This window comes from Benincasa hispida, chromosome 12 (assembly GCF_009727055.1).
Source record: "Benincasa hispida cultivar B227 chromosome 12, ASM972705v1, whole genome shotgun sequence".
NCBI classification, from domain to species: domain Eukaryota; kingdom Viridiplantae; phylum Streptophyta; class Magnoliopsida; order Cucurbitales; family Cucurbitaceae; genus Benincasa; species Benincasa hispida.
The window spans coordinates 75,849,403-75,867,426 of NC_052360.1; the positions used below are offsets into that span (position 1 = coordinate 75,849,403).

At 31.9% G+C, this 18,024-nt stretch overlaps 1 protein-coding gene across 1 annotated transcript; it reads right to left on the reverse strand.

Moving 5' to 3' along the window:
* Nucleotides 1–348: 348 nt before the first annotated feature.
* On the reverse strand, nt 349–1,811 carry LOC120092736. Its single transcript, XM_039050910.1, has 2 exons — nt 1,434–1,811; nt 349–867 (listed from the first exon to the last, which is right to left on the reverse strand). The coding sequence occupies exons 1-2, from the start codon at nt 1,692–1,694 to the stop codon at nt 517–519; spliced, it is 612 nt and encodes a 203-aa protein (XP_038906838.1). The 5' UTR covers nt 1,695–1,811; the 3' UTR covers nt 349–516.
* Between the last annotated feature and the right edge of the window lie 16,213 nt (nt 1,812–18,024).

Here is an 18,024-nt window from a genome sequence, read left to right on the forward strand (position 1 = left end):
TCTAACGTTATCCCATTTTCATTTCCATTTCAATTACATAATCCCATTATTATTCATATAAAAAATTACTAAAGTAATTGAATTTTGCGTTCATAAAAAAAAAAAAAAATAATTGCGTACGATTCAATGAGTGTGGGTAATGGAATAATGAAAGCAACAAGTCGCTGTCTTCACGAGCAAAATATTATTCCTTCTTCTTCCTTTGAGTCGTTGACCATCCCATTCATACCTGCACATTTTCTCTATCTATCTTCCTCTCCGGCATCCATGGCAGTCCCCCAGATTCCTTTTCAATTCAAACTTTCTAAAATTATTATCTCCATACCAATTAATAACACACAAGAGAGATAGAGAGAGATTCATACATTGATCCAGCTAAGGAATTAAACCCCATTACCCTTTCCTCATCAAATTAATCCAAAGAAAAAGAATCAATGATTTTGTCATAATTAACCCAAATACAGTTTGATTTCTTCTGTTTTTGAAAAAAAAAATGTGGTTCGTTCGTTCATTCGTTCATGGGAAGCCATTACTCTCGTCGGAGCGATCGAAATGAACAAGACGACTGCTGCTGCATTTGGGGCAATCTTCGACTTGTTTCGGCACCATGAAATACATGAAGCATCTCTTGCATCCGGCCACCACCAGCACATCCTCCACGTTTTCCGCCGGGTATTGACGTCTACTACCACCGTACGACGACGAAGAACACGACTCCTCACTTCCGCCGTCGGACGAGCTCTCATCACCATCCTCGTCGTCGTCTTCGTCTTCCGAGTATAAATCTCGGCTGTGTGCTTCCGCTGTCCTCGGATCTTCCTTTACTCTCATTCCGGTCCGGCAGTTTCTATAGTAGACTTCCCCTGTCTAGAAAGCCAAACGGAATCGAATCGAAAAGTTAATTTAATGTTCCGGAGGAGAAATCAAAAGAAAAGAAAAGAGAAAAACAGAAAAGAAATGGAATCCAAAATCCAGAAAGTTTTTTAAGTGAAAAATGGCGGACGATAAAAGGAAGTATGAAATTAATTAATTCTAGGGTTTGGAATCCGAATCCGAATCCGAATCCTAAGAAGGATGGATGAAGTATGTATGGAAAAAGGAAAACAATAATCATAAAGACAAATTTATGGATACAGAAACGCATTAATTAAAGAAGAAAACGAAAGCAGCTCCATCAGAAAACAATCATAAAAAAAAAAAAAAAAAAAAAAAAAAAAAAAGTACAAGACAACAGAATTTGCAAAGATCTGCCATATGCGGCCTTTGGCAATAAATGAAGTTAGGTTAAGAAGAGGAAACAAAAAAAACGAAGGAATTAGAAGCTGGATCAAGAGAGAAAAAGACAAAGAACATCAAAGCGAGAGAACAGAACTCCATATTCAAGTTAATTAAACATGGAAAACACAGAAAGAAGCGGTAATGGTGATCCTGACCTTCAAATCGAGGCATTGTTCCCAGAAAGGAGGGAGGGAGATGTGAGAGTTGAGCTCCAAGATTGTGTCGAATTGATTATGTTGGTGAAGAGGAAGATGAGGTTCGTCATCGGAGGATGAAGAAGAAGAAGAAAACGACGACGGCGACCTCCGTACTCCGGCGGAGGAAGCGGCAGCTGAGGCTAGACGGTGGTTGAGAGAGAAGTTACGGAAAGACTGCTCAAGAGAATCAGTAACCGCCGCCATATCGGGAGATTTCATCTCGATGAAGATGAAGATGGAAGAGGAAGAGGAAGAGGAAGAAGAAGAAGAAGAAGAAGAGATGAAATGGAAGGAAGAATGAGAATATAAGTTGAAAAGAATGTGTGTTGTTATCGTCGTCGGATGATTAAAAAAATAATAAATTATTTAGGGGAAAAAAAAAGGGGTGAAGGCGCGCGTGGGAGTTGTTGAGAATATCTCGGGTGGGACCCATATATTCGGAACTGTACAAACCGAGTGAGTGCCACGTGGCAGTCATGAGAACAGATTGCACCAGCCCCACGCGCCTCTTAAGACCCAGACGTCGGGTTGAAGGAGAAAGAGTTTTTATTTTATTTATTATTATAATAATAATTATTATTAATATTATTATAGATTTTTAAAATTCTTTTTGGGTTTTGGGCCGAGTGATCCGCTCGTTACCCAAACGAATGCTGGAGTTTTGCTCGACATCTCCTCCTCTTTTCTTTCGCTATCTATTTACCATTAAAAATGGTACGTCTTAACCAAACCTATGCACCTAAGTGATCCGTTGGATGTATTTTTTTACCCTAAAATTTAATTTTTAAGATTTTCCTACTAAAAATTTATAGTAGTTATGTTAATTTTAGGTTAAATTATAAAAAGTGTCCTAGATTGTACCTTTTGTATAAAAAATATCTCTGACATTTTAAGAGTTTTAAAAATATTCTTAAAACTTTTAAAAATAGTTTTTAAAAAAATACCCTCTTTTAATTTGATTGTTTTCTATATTTTGTCGTTAGTTTTGGATGGAGATCATAAAGTTTTTTTTAAAAAAAAATATCCTTGAATTTTTAAAATGTTTCAAAAATATTCTTTAACTTAATAAAATTTCAAAATACCTCCACTGTTAGTATTTGAACAAAAATCATTAATTCCCGACAAAAATGACTTTAAAGATTAAAAAATGCTCCTGAACAATTTGTTTGGAATTTTTTAAGTTCCAAAAGAATCAATATTCAATTAAATTATATAGTTATCCTTTTTTTTATACAGATATTCACATATTTCTCTTAATTTTTCAATTCTTAGCTTACATCAATATTCTCGATAACTAAAATTTTAAGTTAAATCATAAAATACCACGAAAGTTCACAAAATCCAAAATCAAAATCTCCTATTGAAACCTACCAAAACGATAAATAGTCAAATAAAAAATGAATCAGTCTAAATCATGTTGATTGTTAGAAATTTAATCTTTATTTTAGATCTTAGATAGGTTATTGAGCAAAAGAAGTCGTCGAGACGTTCTGAATACAATTCGGGCTTAAATGGAGCAATTAACAAGCAACGAGAGGCAGAATGGTGAAATCATGCAAGAGATGCGATGACACTTGTGCCTTGTACCATTCACAGGGACAGTGTGCTAGGCAAACGTTGCAATGTTGTCCTGTGGTGTTGTAGCACTCTCCATTTGATATGCACGCACGAAGAGGCACTTCTTCCAATTTGCTCTCCAAGGCGCTTCGTGAGGGAGCTTTCAGCGATGCAACATTTTAGTATGGTTTGGTTATTGAGAAAATTTGTGAAAATTAAGAATTAGAAAATTAAAAGAAATATGAAAGTTCTATATATACGATAAATAGTCAAATACTTTTTTTATTTGACTATTTATGTTTTTGGTATGTTTCAAGAGGAGATTCTAATTTTAGAGTTTTGTGAAATTTTGTGGTATTATATGTTTTAACTTAAAATTTTAGTTTTTATTTTAGTTGTTGAGAAAATTGGTGTAAGCCTAGAATTGAAAAATTAAGAGAAATATGAGAGTATCTATATGTAAAAAATGAGGATATCTATATAATTTATTTTAAAATTAGTTCTTTTCGAACTTAAAAAAATTTCAAACAAATTGCTCAGTAGGAGCACTTTTTAAAAAATTTTAAAGTCACTTGTGTCACAAGGAATTAACGGTTTTTATTCAAATACTAACGGTGAAGGTATTTTTTAACTTTTATTAAGTTAATGGTATTTTTTAAACATTTTGAAAGTTCAGGAGTGTTTTTTATACAAAACTTTTATGATTTTCATTTAAAACTAAAGGCAAGAGTATTTTTTGAACTTTTTTTTTTAAAAAAAAAAAATTAAGGGTATTTTTGAAACTTTTGAAACTTCAAGGACATTTTTGACACAAAGTTTAAAGTACAGAGGCATTTTTTTATTATTTAACCTTAATTTTATATCAATTTTACTGCTAAAATGCTTTTAACTTTTTACCTAGGTGCCTATGTCAGGGGAAGACTTTTGAATTGTGTGATATGATTTACACCCGATCATTGTCAACTTTAAGGGAAATCAAGTTTCAATCTACTTGTGCTCTATTATGGGTGAATAGGACTTGAATAAATTGGCCAAAGGCCTAAAAAAGATCGAAGAAGATAAATTTAAAATAAAATGGACTTGGGATCAAGTAAGTCCAGATGATATAAGCAAATCAATCATAACTTATGTAGGATAAGAAAAGATCCATCTTATCATCTAAACATAAGAGGAAAAGGTAAACTTAAAGTTATTTTCTCCATAAATACGTTATTATAACTTCATATAAGGGATATAGAAGTTAAACTAATTGTAACTTTTTCTCCACTCTATAATTTTCCTATCTTTGACTTAGGCAACGAAGCCCTTTTTCTTTGTTTTACATATCATCTCTTCTCCAAACTACAATTTTACCATTGTTGTCTAGTAAGGTCAAGTGCATTTTTCCCTGTACAGATTTTGGCATCAACACATTTGATTCTTTGTGGCTTCATCAAACACATTAGGTCGGGTACTTTCATCCTCAATTGAACTTAACTCATGCAAAACTAAACTTTATTCGGCCATAAACATTACTTGTACGCATATTTTCCCTTATATGCGACTCTAGCTTACTTGCCTCTACTTTAAGCCAAGTCCCATGACTAAACTCATATACTAGGTTAAAGACATTACAATGCAACGTCACATCTCCCTTCATTATCTTTGTTTCTAAAAACACGATCCCCATGCTTTTACTTTGCATCAAAACTTCATTGAGATGAGTTTAGACTCTTCATTGGATCAAAATAGGCTTATAATACTTTACCAAGGTTTTATTGAGTGATTCAAGCACTTATTGGGACTTATGGGGGCATAATAATGCTTACTGAGCTAAATCGACTTACTTTGATGCCTACCACGCTTTACCAAGTCATTACAATACTTATTGATACAACTCGAGCAACTACCATGATAATTGGAAACTTTCGAGTCTTAGCTGATATTTTTGGATGCAATCTCCAACATCGAGATGTCATCTGCTTTCTCACTCTTACTCAAGCACGCTTATTGAGAATAAAATCATGAGCAATTTTCCAACTTGAGGTTTCCCGAAACATCAATCCATCTAGACATGTCAAGCCATGAACTACTCTCGTGTCCATGTGGAGTCATTACTGTATACTAGGTGCTAGCTCGTAGAATGATAAAACCTTTGGCCTAAGGGAAAGGTTGCCATTTTGTCCGACATCGTCAATGAGATCCAATTCTCGATGGACGATGCCTAAGACACTTGTCATACAACACTCGGCCACGCTATGACATACACATGTGCCATGAGATAGCTCGTTTGGGCCATGGGCATAAGGTTGGTGGTGGGCTGACACCATGTCTCCCCCCGTAATACATTATGAGTAATCTTCCATCTGTAACCTCTGCATTTGAAATTGGCAAGGATCACTTACTAGTGTAAAGCGCTCGTCTGATCTCAAATTGACACAAAACTTGACGTGCTTACATATCTCATCAATATGCATCTATCTCTAGAACCGATAGTGAAAACTCTCGAAGGAACTTTTCAACTTATCTACTCGTGGCTCGGGGTCTCATTTTGGCTCACACTGAGATTGTCACTGACACCACCGCTGACATTGTTGCTTATCTTCTTACTTGTCACTCAGCTTGACTTATTTGTACACTCATCTTGGTGTAATGGATGATGCATCGTCCTTCTCGATTGCATCCAACACCTCCAATGAAATGGTCACTGGTACATTAAAGTCACAATCTACTATCCGCAGGATCAGTATGAAAATACTAGAGGGAGAGTGAATAGGGTTTAATCAAACTAATTAAAACGTTTACTAATGTGAGCCCAATTAAACAAATTAACAAACTTTTTTGCTAACAAGTAATTTAAACAATAAATTTATATAAATAATTTCACTTTGAATTAAACAAAAAATTAACCATAACACTTTAAAGCACAATTTTTAAATTTAATAAAAGGATTGGTAAAGGATATATAAATTTGAGAACTACCAATCAAAGTAAACATATATGAGCAATTAAATGTAAGAACAAAAATTGCAAATAATTTCAAGCAATAAAATTTAAGAACAAATTAATTGCAAAATTAAATAGTTGACAGATAGAGAATTTGACACCGAGAATTTTAGAGTAGTTCGGCACAATTGGCCTACAACCCCTTCTCAAGGTCTTCTTGGGTTTGTAACTAAAACTTGACTCTGTCCACGGCTTAGAGTCGAACCATTACAACATGTTTTTTTCGGACGCAAGAACAAATTCAATCCTTTCCATGGTTGAAGATCAAATTGTTACAACTTTTTTTTCGGGATCAAGAGCAACCCTCACAATGAATTTGAAATGAAGCACAATATGAGGAAAACTCTCTCAAGAAGTAGAATTACAAATTAAAGCACTCAACAAATCAAGAGTTACAAATTAAAGCACTCAACAAATCGATCCTCACACACATATAATATCTATCTCAAGAAGAAGATGAAAAAAAGAAAAATTAAAATTAGAGAGCAATAATGGAAGCTTTGTATTTTGGAGAGGATTGAAAATTATGAAAATTGATTTGGAGAAAAATATGAGTTTAAATAAAGAGAAAAAATTGTTGGAAACCACGTTTAATTTGGGTCATTGGATCTTTGAAAAAGAAAATTAAATATTGAAAATTTAAACCCCCCACACACACACATATATAAATCATTTTCTTTTATGTTCCAAGTGGCACCTTTTAATTGGTCCATTTCGATGAAAAAAAATATGTCACAACTCGAGATTTTTCGTTAGACTTATTGTGCTATATCTTATTCGTTTGAGTTCTGATTTTGGCCATTCAAAATTGCATTGTAATCATTATTTCGAGTTCTATGCAATAGACACTTCAAAACTCTCAAATAGTCAATAAAAGCAAGCATGTTTGTTATCATAAAAAAATTAATTATATTAATTAATTTGAAATGAACTAATTTGAGATTAAAGGCAAAAAAAAATTGATACTATCTTCAAGTACAATTATGACTCCCTCCATGAATAAAAGAGTTCATATGTAAGTCAACTTTGATTTGATATGTACTAAAAAAACAAATGCTTAGAACGCTACTTTACTAAGGTACATATTAAACACTACTTTTAAACTGTTAAAAATCTATTAATCACAATTCTAAAAGTTCATAAACATGATGGAACCAAGATTAGAACTTAGTCATAGTTAGAAAAGGTAAGATATTGTGTGGGAATATATAAAAATAAAAAAGAAGAAGGGCAAAAGAGAAATTATTGGAATTTGGTGGAATCTTTTTTTTTTATTATTTTTTTTATTTGTGTGTGTGTTTTGGTTAATTCAAGTTTTGGTCTGAAAAGTTGGGTACAAAAGTTTCTGACACCATGAGCTTCTCCCTGTTTCTGCACTAATATTCCCCTGTCTCTTATACACATCTAGATGTGTATAAGAGACAGCCCCAACCCCAACCCCAGCACCTTTTTTTTCTTTCATTTTCCCATTCACGTGTAATTTTTCTTCTTCTCACTACTTTTTTCTTCTTTTTATCCAATAAATCAGATTTACCAAACACAATATTGTATTTTATGGACTATATTTATATTTTAATCTTTTCTTTTTTTTTTTTTTTTAAAAAAAGCAAATTTTATTTGGTTTCTTATTACATTTCAACCACACATCAACTTTTTAATCTTTTTCACACCCCTTTCTTGTACATTTCATCTCTTCTTGTTTTTGTTCATCACAAAATTAGGTTTTTATATAATATTTAACGCATTGTTTGATTATTTTCTGTTTTAGGATCCTTTTTCCTACTTTGTGTCTTGAAAACTAGGTATATGTAGAAAAATAACAAAAAAGAATAAAAGAATAAAAGAATAAAATTAGAAATACAAGAATTATCATAAAAAAAAACTTCAAACCGAATAAAAAACTATGGACCGAAAAATTCTAGGAGGATTTTCAGAAAGAGAAAAATAAGGGAAATTATTTACATAAAATAACAAAATTTTAATCTTCTTTAATAGAGGCTGATAGAAGTCTATCAATGTCTGTCTGCCATTGATAGACATTGATAAAAGTCTATCCATGTCTACTTCGATGTCTATCAGTATTTTTTTTTTGTTATTTTTATAAATAGTTTGAATTTTTTTTTTCTATTTGTGAAAATTTCTCAAAATTTTACTATTAGAAAAATTCTTTCTTCTGATCTCGATTACAAAAGCGATCTCTCAAAATTTTTATATTACTCATACCTTTTCCCATTCTCAAACTAGTGAATACAAAAAGAGAACTTAACTAAAATTAGTACGCCTATGCTTCAGTGTTTCTAACTAGAATAAATTGAAATGAAAGACGACTTTTTTTTATCGTGTTTGGAGTTTACTATTTTCTTGAACTTTTTTTACTTGGGATGGTACAATTCTAATATTTTGCTAAAATCCAACTAGATCTTCCATTTTCTCATTCAAATGCGTGTAATAAATAGTAACTAAATATTGTAACAATTATAGATTTGAAATAGTGATACTGTAAACACCAACCATTATAATCGAAATCGCAAGCATGAAGTAGGCTATAATAATTTCCTCCACACCGAATAACTTTGTGTACTAATATTAAACTGTTTTTTTCACTCCCATTTATCTCTTGTGAAATTTAAAAAATAGAAGGATAAAAGTTTCCAACTTCACCCCCCGTAGTTTGGGACAAAAGACTGCCCCAAGAATCTTCATCTTTCTATATGACTTTATTCGTAAGAATCTTTACTGAACTACGCTCTCCACCAAACATATATATGTAGATAGTATTTCCACATTATTATGCCTTACTTTACTCTGCTTTAGGGTAACATTTATGTCATACTATAAGTTTCAAAACGTTGTAGTTTTATTACATTTTTAAACTCGACTTTTTTTACTATTACTAAATTTTAGTTTTTTTTATATTAATATCTATTAATTAGTTTAAAATCATTGTGAAATGGAATTTTAGAATTAATATTAATAATGATGAAAAGATAGTGAAATTTAATTAATCATAATTCTTTAAAATTAATTAATAGACATTAATACTAAAGACTAAAAGTGAGGATTTGATGAAAAATGGAAGACTAAAACGAAATCAAACTCAAAACTGAAGTTTTAGAAGTCTATCATTTTGTAACCTAAGGATCAAATGAAAGCTAGACTAAAAACCTTAAGAATCAAAAAGATTTTTTTTCCATACTTTCTTTTACCTTCTAATATTTAAACGTCTTTTTTTTTCTAAAAAAAAAAAAAAAGAATATTTAACTGTTTTGTTTAGATAATTCATACACACTGCTTCTAAATTTTAACGTAAGTTTCTATTGTATTTTCAAACTTTCAAATGTTTCATTTTTAATTTGTACTTTAAAATCTATTCCAAAAAATATTTATGGAGATTTTTTTTTTCTATTATTAAAATAATATGAAAATTAACCGAACAATTAATGTGTTAGAATTGAAAGATATGTGTGACATAATATCATTCAGATAAATTAAGATGTCTTTTGTGATGAAATAAATTGTAAATAATATCATATACACTTTCTAATTTTTATACATCAATTATAACGTCAGTTTTTTTTTTATTTTATAAAAAAAATTAGAACAATTTCAAAGTTCAAAATTTATTTCTTTTGAATTTATTTGGAATTTCAAAGATAAAACTAAAACTTCCTAACTAAAATCTATTCCAAAGTTTCTGGATATTTTTTTTGTATAAGTTAGCCTTTTTGTACCTAATATTTAAAAAGGTTTCTCTTTTTTCCTGACGTTTTTTTCTCTTCTAACATTTTTTTTTTAAATTATACTCTTTAGTTAGTAAGTACGAAATGATAGGTTTACATATGATGTTATGGTATTTAGTTAGTGGATAGAATTTAGTGGAAAAATATGCCCACGTGAAAGAGGAAAACTATATTACCTCTCGATTTACTAGAAGTTGGTAGAAATTTCAATTTATTAAAATTCTCTTAGATTAGCCTAATTTACCTTCTAATTTTGTGTCAACTGATGTCATGTAAGGTTATCGTTAACCAATTTTAACATGTGTCAACGTGCCATAGGTATTATACAATTGAAACATTCTAAATAATGTTAGATTATTTCTTTTATTGTGAAATTTTATATTGTACTTATTGTATTGTATTTGTTGTATTTTATTCTTTCTTTATTTGTAATTGGATATTTCTTGTATTTAAAAAACTCTCTCCTCCTAAGATTAATAAGAGAAAGAATAATGGTTTTTAGCATGGTATCAAAGCAACAAAATTTTTGAAACCCTAAACCCCCTACCCCACAAAAAAATAAACCCTACTTTTTTCTTTTTAGAACCCTAGAAAAAACCCAGCCTTCTGCCAACCAGTTGCCACTGTTCGCCAGCTATAATTTTCCTCGTTGCTGGTTCGGTTAAGCCTTTGTGTTGTTTTTTTTTTTTTTCCAGATCTACTGATTTTGTATTTTGGGTTTCCTTTTTTCAACGATATGTCAGACACTAAGGTAGTCATCATTCGAGTTTGCGATAATCGTGGTTATTCAACCGGTCCCACTGTTCAAATAACTACCATTCGACTCAATGGAGATAATTTTCTTCGTTGGTCCCAAAGTGTTTGGATGTATATTCGTAGACAAGGGAAGATTGGTAACATCATAGGAGAAAAAACCATTCCTAGTCCAGATGACTCTTCATTCGCCGGATGAGACGCTGAAAACTCCATGGTTATGACTTGGCTTGTCAATTCCATGGTCGAAGACATTAGTTGTAACTACATGTGTTACTCTACTGCCAATGAATTATGGGATAGTGTAACTCAGATGTATTCTAATTTGTGCAACCAGTCACAAGTATTTGAGTTGAACTTAAAATTGAGTGATATAAGACAAGGAACTAGCTTTGTTGCATAATACTTTCACTCATTAAAAAAGATTTGGCAAGACTTTGACCTCTTTGATACGTATGAGTGGAAGTCTACAGAGGACCAAAAGCACTATACGAAAATTGTTGAAGATGGTCATATTTACAAATTCCTTGTTGGCCTCAATGTTGAATTCGATGAAGTTAAAGGTAGAATACTTGGAAAAACTACTTTTCCAACTATTAATGATGTTTTTTCTGAAGTTCGCAGGGAAAAAAGCCACAGGAATGTTATGATTTGCAAAATACCTATTGACTCAATTGAATGCTCTGCATTGATGATTGAAAATACTTCAATGAAGGCTTATAATCAATCCAATAAGCTACATGAAAAGCCTCGTGTTTGGTGCGTCCATTGCAATAAACCTCGACATACACATGAAGCTTGTTGGAAACTTCATGGAAAACCTGTGAATTAGAAAAGTTTTAAGCAACATGCCTCTAATGCTAATGTTGTTGACTCTAGCCCGTTTAATAAAGAGCAAATTGATCAAATTCTAAAGCTGCTACAGACCAATTCATCATCTGGTAATCCTAGTATTTCCTTGGTACAATACTTGTCCTCAAGCTCTCTCTTGCCTTAATTCATCTCCATGGATTATAGACTCTAGAGCTTATGATCATATGACCAGTTCCTCTTGTTTATCTGAATCATATTCTCCTGTGTATTGCAATGAAAAAATTTGCATTGCCGATGACAACTTCACCTCTATTGCAGGAAAAGGAACTATTCCTTTTACTACAAAACTTATATTACGTTCTGTCCTTCATGTTCCAAAATTAGCCTGTAACTTGTTGTCTGTTAGTAAATTCTCTAAGGATGCTAACCGTCGTGTTATCTTTTGTGAAACTCATTGTATCTTTTAGGATCAAGAAATGAGGGAGTGGACAATTGAACGTGCTAGGATGATTGATGGTCTCTATTACTTAGATGAAGTTTCTGCTAGTCATAAAAAAGTTTTGGGTTTGAGTAGTGTTTGTTCTCCTTCTGTTAAAGAAACTATCATGCTTTGGCATCGTAGATTAGGGCATCCAAATTCCTTTTATTTAAAGTATCTGTTTTCCGATTTATTTAAAGAATTTGATTGTTCAGTTTTTCAATATGAAAGTTGCATTTTTACCAAACATCATCGATCTACCTATTTGCCTAAACCGTACAAGGTTTCATCACCTTTTTCCTTAATTCATAATGATGTTTGAGGTCCGTCTAAAGTCTTAACTCATGGTGGTAAGTGGGTTTGTTACCTTTATAGATGACTACACTCGTTTAATTTGGCTTTATTTGTTGGCAAAAAAGTCATAGGTAAAAGAGGTTTTTGTTCGATTTTACAATATGATAGAGACTCAATTTCAAATTAAAATTAAAATTCTTCACTCTGACAATGGCATTTAATATTTCAAGGAACAATTAACCAATTTTTTGCAAGAAAAGGGCATTTTTCATCAAGCTACGTGTTGTGACACGCCTCAGCAAAATGACATTGCTGAGCAAAAGAATAGACACTTACTTGAAGTTGCTTGTGCCCTTATGTTCTCTATGAATGTTCCAAAATATTTATGGAGTGATGCCATTCTTATAGCTACATATCTGATCAATCGAATTTCGTCTAAGGTTTTGAATTTTAAAACTCCTCTTAATCACTTCAATGAGTTTTTTTCCTAATAACCAGTTGTCTTCTGATTTACCAATTAAATTGTTTGGGTGTACTGCATGCTTATGTCCATACTTCTCCTCTTTCTCGAACTAAGCTTGATTCTCGAGCTACTAAATGCATTTTTGTAGGCTATGTTTCTCATAAGAAAGCTTGCAAATGTTTTAATCCTTTGACCCACAAGTATTTTGAGAGTATGGAGGTGTCTTTTTTGGAAAATCAACCTTTTTTTTTGCCCAAATTTTCTTCAGGGGGAGCTATCTAACCTTGAAGATAATTATTGAGATATTTTATCTCTCCCAAACATCAGTGGTTCTGCAATTATGAGCTCTAGTCCTTCGATACCAAGTATGGAGAGTTCTTCTTTAGGGGGAGAAACACTGCAAAATGACTTTACAAGGCAAAATCCTGAACTTTAAGTTTATACTAGAAGAAACTTGACTGAAAGAGTCCGAGCTCAGACAATTGACTTATCACAGGACCAATCAAATACTCTGATGAATGATCCTGAAGATCCAAATATTAGACACTCTACTCCTAGTTCTCCTAGTTCTTCATCTCCTTCGAAGATTGTCTCTGATCTTGATATTCCAATTGTCCATAGGAAAGGTACTCGTAAATGCACCAAATATCCCATTAAAAACTATCTTTCTTATCATAGATTGTCTGACTACCATAAAGCCTTCACATCCAAAATAACCAATCTATTTGTTCCAAAGAATATACAGAAAGCCCTAAATGATTTGAATTGGAAATTAGCAGTGATGGAAAAGTTCAATGCACTAAAACAAAATTGCACATGGAACATAGTCGAACTACCAAAAGATAAGAAGACGGTGGATGCAAATGGGTGTTCACTGTAAAATGTAAAACTGATGGTAGTATTGAAAGGTACAAAACCAGATTGGTTGCCAAGGGGTTCACTCAGACATATAGCATTGATTATGAAGAAACATTTGCTTAATACAATAAGACAATAGTACATCACATGCATGCCACATGTTTGATGGCACATTTGGGATGATATTGTTAAAGTCACTTTTATCATTTTCAAAATCACTAAAAAAAAATAATGTTTTTAATGATTCAATTAATAGTATGAAAAATGCGTTTAAAAGTATCATATTAAATATTGAATTGATTTTGATTGATTAAAGGTTTGTTTCAAGAAAGTTGTTGATGCCAAAATTTAGTAAAAAGAGTTACGTTGTTTATGAGCAACCATTTAGAAGGAAATCTAGTAAATTAATGGTTGGATTTCCAGTTATCAAATTCAAATGTTGAAATCTGGAATAATGATTATGGATGAATAAGTAAGCAGCTGCATCCAAAGAATAAGCAAGCAACTGACTCGTTGAGATACGCAACGACGCGCATAGGCATGAAGTGAGGATTTACATAAGCAAAAATAGTTGTCGGGTAAGGTTTGCTCGACGTGAGTCATGTGACTACACGAAAAGGAGTAGTAGTAGCCGAGGCGCACTAAGTAAGACTCGTAGTGGATGTTCATCACATAGGCAGGGTGGCGTGTCTTCATGACTTTTTAGCACTTGTAATCGAGGGTTGTTATTCTTCAGCCAAGTCAAAGGACAGACACAATTAGGAGATATTTACAGACCCTTGGATAAGTAGCTTAGGACTGTGAGTGACATGTTTTATAAATGATTTCTAATGAGTAGTTTTATAAATGATTTTCAGTGCATAGCTAGTATAACATATTTTATACTGTGATGCATGCTTTTAATATATGTTGATCGCATGATGCATAGTTTTAAAGAGAGATTTTATATGAGAACTAGCATGCGTTTTCAGTAAACTCATGCCCATGTTATGAAATGTGATGATTTTCTACAAAAAAAATTTATAAGCATGATAAAAGTTTACAAGGCACTATGTGATGACATGCAAATTATGAAGTTTGATCATTTTACATGAGAATGCTGATTTATGTTTATGAAATGTTTGAATGTTTTGTGCCTTGTACAATACTCCAATGTTTTGTGCCTCCACAGCTTTTCATCTTTCTCACTCACACATCTTGATATATTTTATACAAATCCATCAGAAAATTTGACTGATTTCATCCACTTACATAATGCAACCTTGTTACTAATAGTCAATGTATATACAACATGTGGCTTTACAAATTTATCCCATATCTTTGGCAAATGTAGTTCTTTCGTATATTTAGATCTTCTAAATCCAAACGAGCATTAGTTGTATCCTTATTCTTTCCCTCAATATTTAACAATGTGCCTATCAAATTATTACAAATATTCTTTTCGGTATGCATGACATCCAATTTATGTCTCAATAAAAGTTTCAACCATATGGAAATTGAAAAATATACTTTTTTATTCCAATTTAAACTTTTTTTTCCACTTTTTATCACGTTTCTCTACATGTTTGCTAAGCATGGAAAAGTTTAACAAGTTCACCTCTCGTAAGATATTTTGTCCATCCATGAAAATAGGAGGAGGTCTACGTTCCATTTTTCCATCATTTTGTTTGCTCTTGCGCAAACTAGGATTATTTGGAAGCTAACGTTGATGCCTCATAAAACATTGCTTTCCTCTTAGCCTTAATAATGATGTATCCTCTTTACAAATAGGGCATGCTTGGTAACCTTTGGTACTCCATCCAGATAGGTCACCATATGCAGGAAAGTCATTAATGTCCATAATAAGCTCGTGGTAGTTAAAAGTATTCACTGCTAACACAATCATAAGTGTGTACACCATCATTCCATAACTCCTTTAACTCTTCAATCAATGGTTGTAAGTAAATGTCAACTTCTTTTCCAAGAGAAATCGGCCCGGGTATAAGAAGGGAGACAATGAAATTTGTCCCTTTCATGAATTTTCAATGTGGAAAATTGTAAGGAATGAGCACCACTAGCCACATACTATACGAAGTACTCATATTCCTGAACGGATTGAAGCCATCTGAAGCTAGTCCTAAATGACCATTTTATGGGTCTGAAGCAAACTGAGGAAACTCACAATCAAAATGCTTCCACCATTCAGCGTCAGCTAGATGTTGTAACACTCCATTAGTTTCAACACGTTTATCTTTGTGCCACCACATTATAGGTGCAATATGTTTAGATGCAAATAGTTGCTTTAATCTTGTTATTAAAAGAAAATGTCGTAAAATTTTATGTGGAATCTTTTTACTTTTTCCATTTTCAACTTTGTACCGAGACTAGCCATATACTGGACACTGTTGCCAATCAATAAATTCTTTCCAATATAGGATGCAATCGTATTTGCAAGCATGAATAGACTTATAACCTAGCCCTAAGTCACGTAATTTTCTTTTAGTTTCATAAATGAACTAGGTATAGATAGGGGTGTTCAAAAAACCCGATGACCCGAAAAAATCGATCATGGGTTGGGTTGGATTCAAATAAATGAAAATAAATGAAAATTTTAAGGGTTGGGTTTACTATATAAATTGAAATTGAGTTGTTAATCTTAATTCAATATATGAAAATAATTAAATTAGATTCTTACATATTTACATTTTGTTTCTTTTTAGAAAAAAAATTTAAATAAATGATCCGATTAACCCGAACCAACCCAACCCAAATATTTCATGGTTGGGTTGGGTTGGGTTATTTTTTAATAAGGGTTATTTGGGTTGAAAAAATTTGCAACCCGAACAATTGGGTTGGGTCTAAAAAGTCTTTCAACCCAACCCAATCCAATCCATAAACACCCCTAGGTATAAATGCTCCAATGGGAAATGCTTCTTTTAACAATTCAAGTAACAAATCAAATTATTTGTTAGTCCAACCATTAAGAAACTTGATATGCATCAACTTCACCAAGAACAACAATGAAGAGAATTTTGTACAGTCAGGGTACAACTGGTTACATGCTTCATTTATTAAGTATTCAAATAAGCTTGAATTGTTATCTCTTTCTTGGGCATTGGTGTGCATCTCATTCTCGTTATCTTCTTCATTTACATCAATAATTGGACATGGTACGTAGATCATTTGTAATATTTAAATTTTCATTTTCTTCATCTATAACATTCATCTCTATCGTACTTAATCCATCATCATATATCGATTAAGAAGTGTGAATCTAGTATCCTCTAGACAAGTCGACTGGGTCTTCATGATATACTCATTGGTGATACGATGGAGAAATTCTATTCATGAATCAATATCATTCAACTTCATCTATTGACTCCCACATTGCATTCATACATTTTCTGCATGGATATCTTGTTTTTTCCGAGTTATTAACATGAAGTTTTGCAACTTTAAAGAATCGGTATACTCCTTCTACATACTCAGTTGATAACTTGTTCCTAATCTTAATCCGCTTGTTATCCATTCTTAATAATACATGTGATAAGTTGAACATGTATGATTTAGACAATTAGTTGTATTAGAACACATAGTTTCAATTTCTAAGTATTAATTTTTTGTTAGAAGAGATGTTTTCTTTAAGAATAATATTCTTTCTTGATTGTGTTTCTTTTTTTGGTGAATTTCCCCAGTTGACCTTCAAAATAAAATTTTCTTTTAAGATTCTCTTTCTTTTATTACAAGGGATTGTCATTTCCTTGACAATCCTTTATAATCCAATCAAACAAAAAAGGTTAAAATGAAATAGAAAAGGATGATACAAGAAGTAGCCGAAGTAAGAAACTTCCAAGTGTTTGGGCAATAAACAAGTTCGCAACTATTAATGAATTCAGACAAAAAGGTAATATAAACAAATGTGGAGTTATTGAACTTAAATCTGAATTTAAACTTAAACTTAAACATAACTATGCATTTACCTTTAACTCTAATGTTATGCTTTCCCATAGACTTGTACACATTCTTCCTTTCTAATGAGTATTAGACTTTAATTAATTGCAACCTTAACAATCATCTCAATGTGATAATTACAATGTCAGCTCAAAAAAAATAATATCAAACCATTCTCCAATGTCATAGGAAATAATAATAAATACAAGCTAGATGTTTTCTAAATATTATATAATTAATATAAATTAGTCCCCATAAACACACATAAATCATACCCATAAAGCTTTTTGCTCGATAATAAACCATTAAAATCAATACAATAAACCAGATAAAACATAGTTGATTCATAAAAAAGATACATTCCAAAAATAATAGTTTTCCAAACCAGATCGTATGTGTGTGTATACATATATATATATATCACTCACAGATTTAAGCCAACTCCAGTTGGACCATAACTAATCAACTTTTCTTAAATACCTAAATAACTACTTAACTTCAAATAATTCTTAAATAGTCTATTGTTCCAATTGAAATCACCTTAACTTCAATTATCATAAAACATCCTTAACTTAGGGTTCTTACCATTTAATCCCAAATTATCCAAATTTATCCTATACATATCAACTTTTTCTTAACCTATATTTTCAAAGTCGTGAAATCCAAGCTGCACCAAGC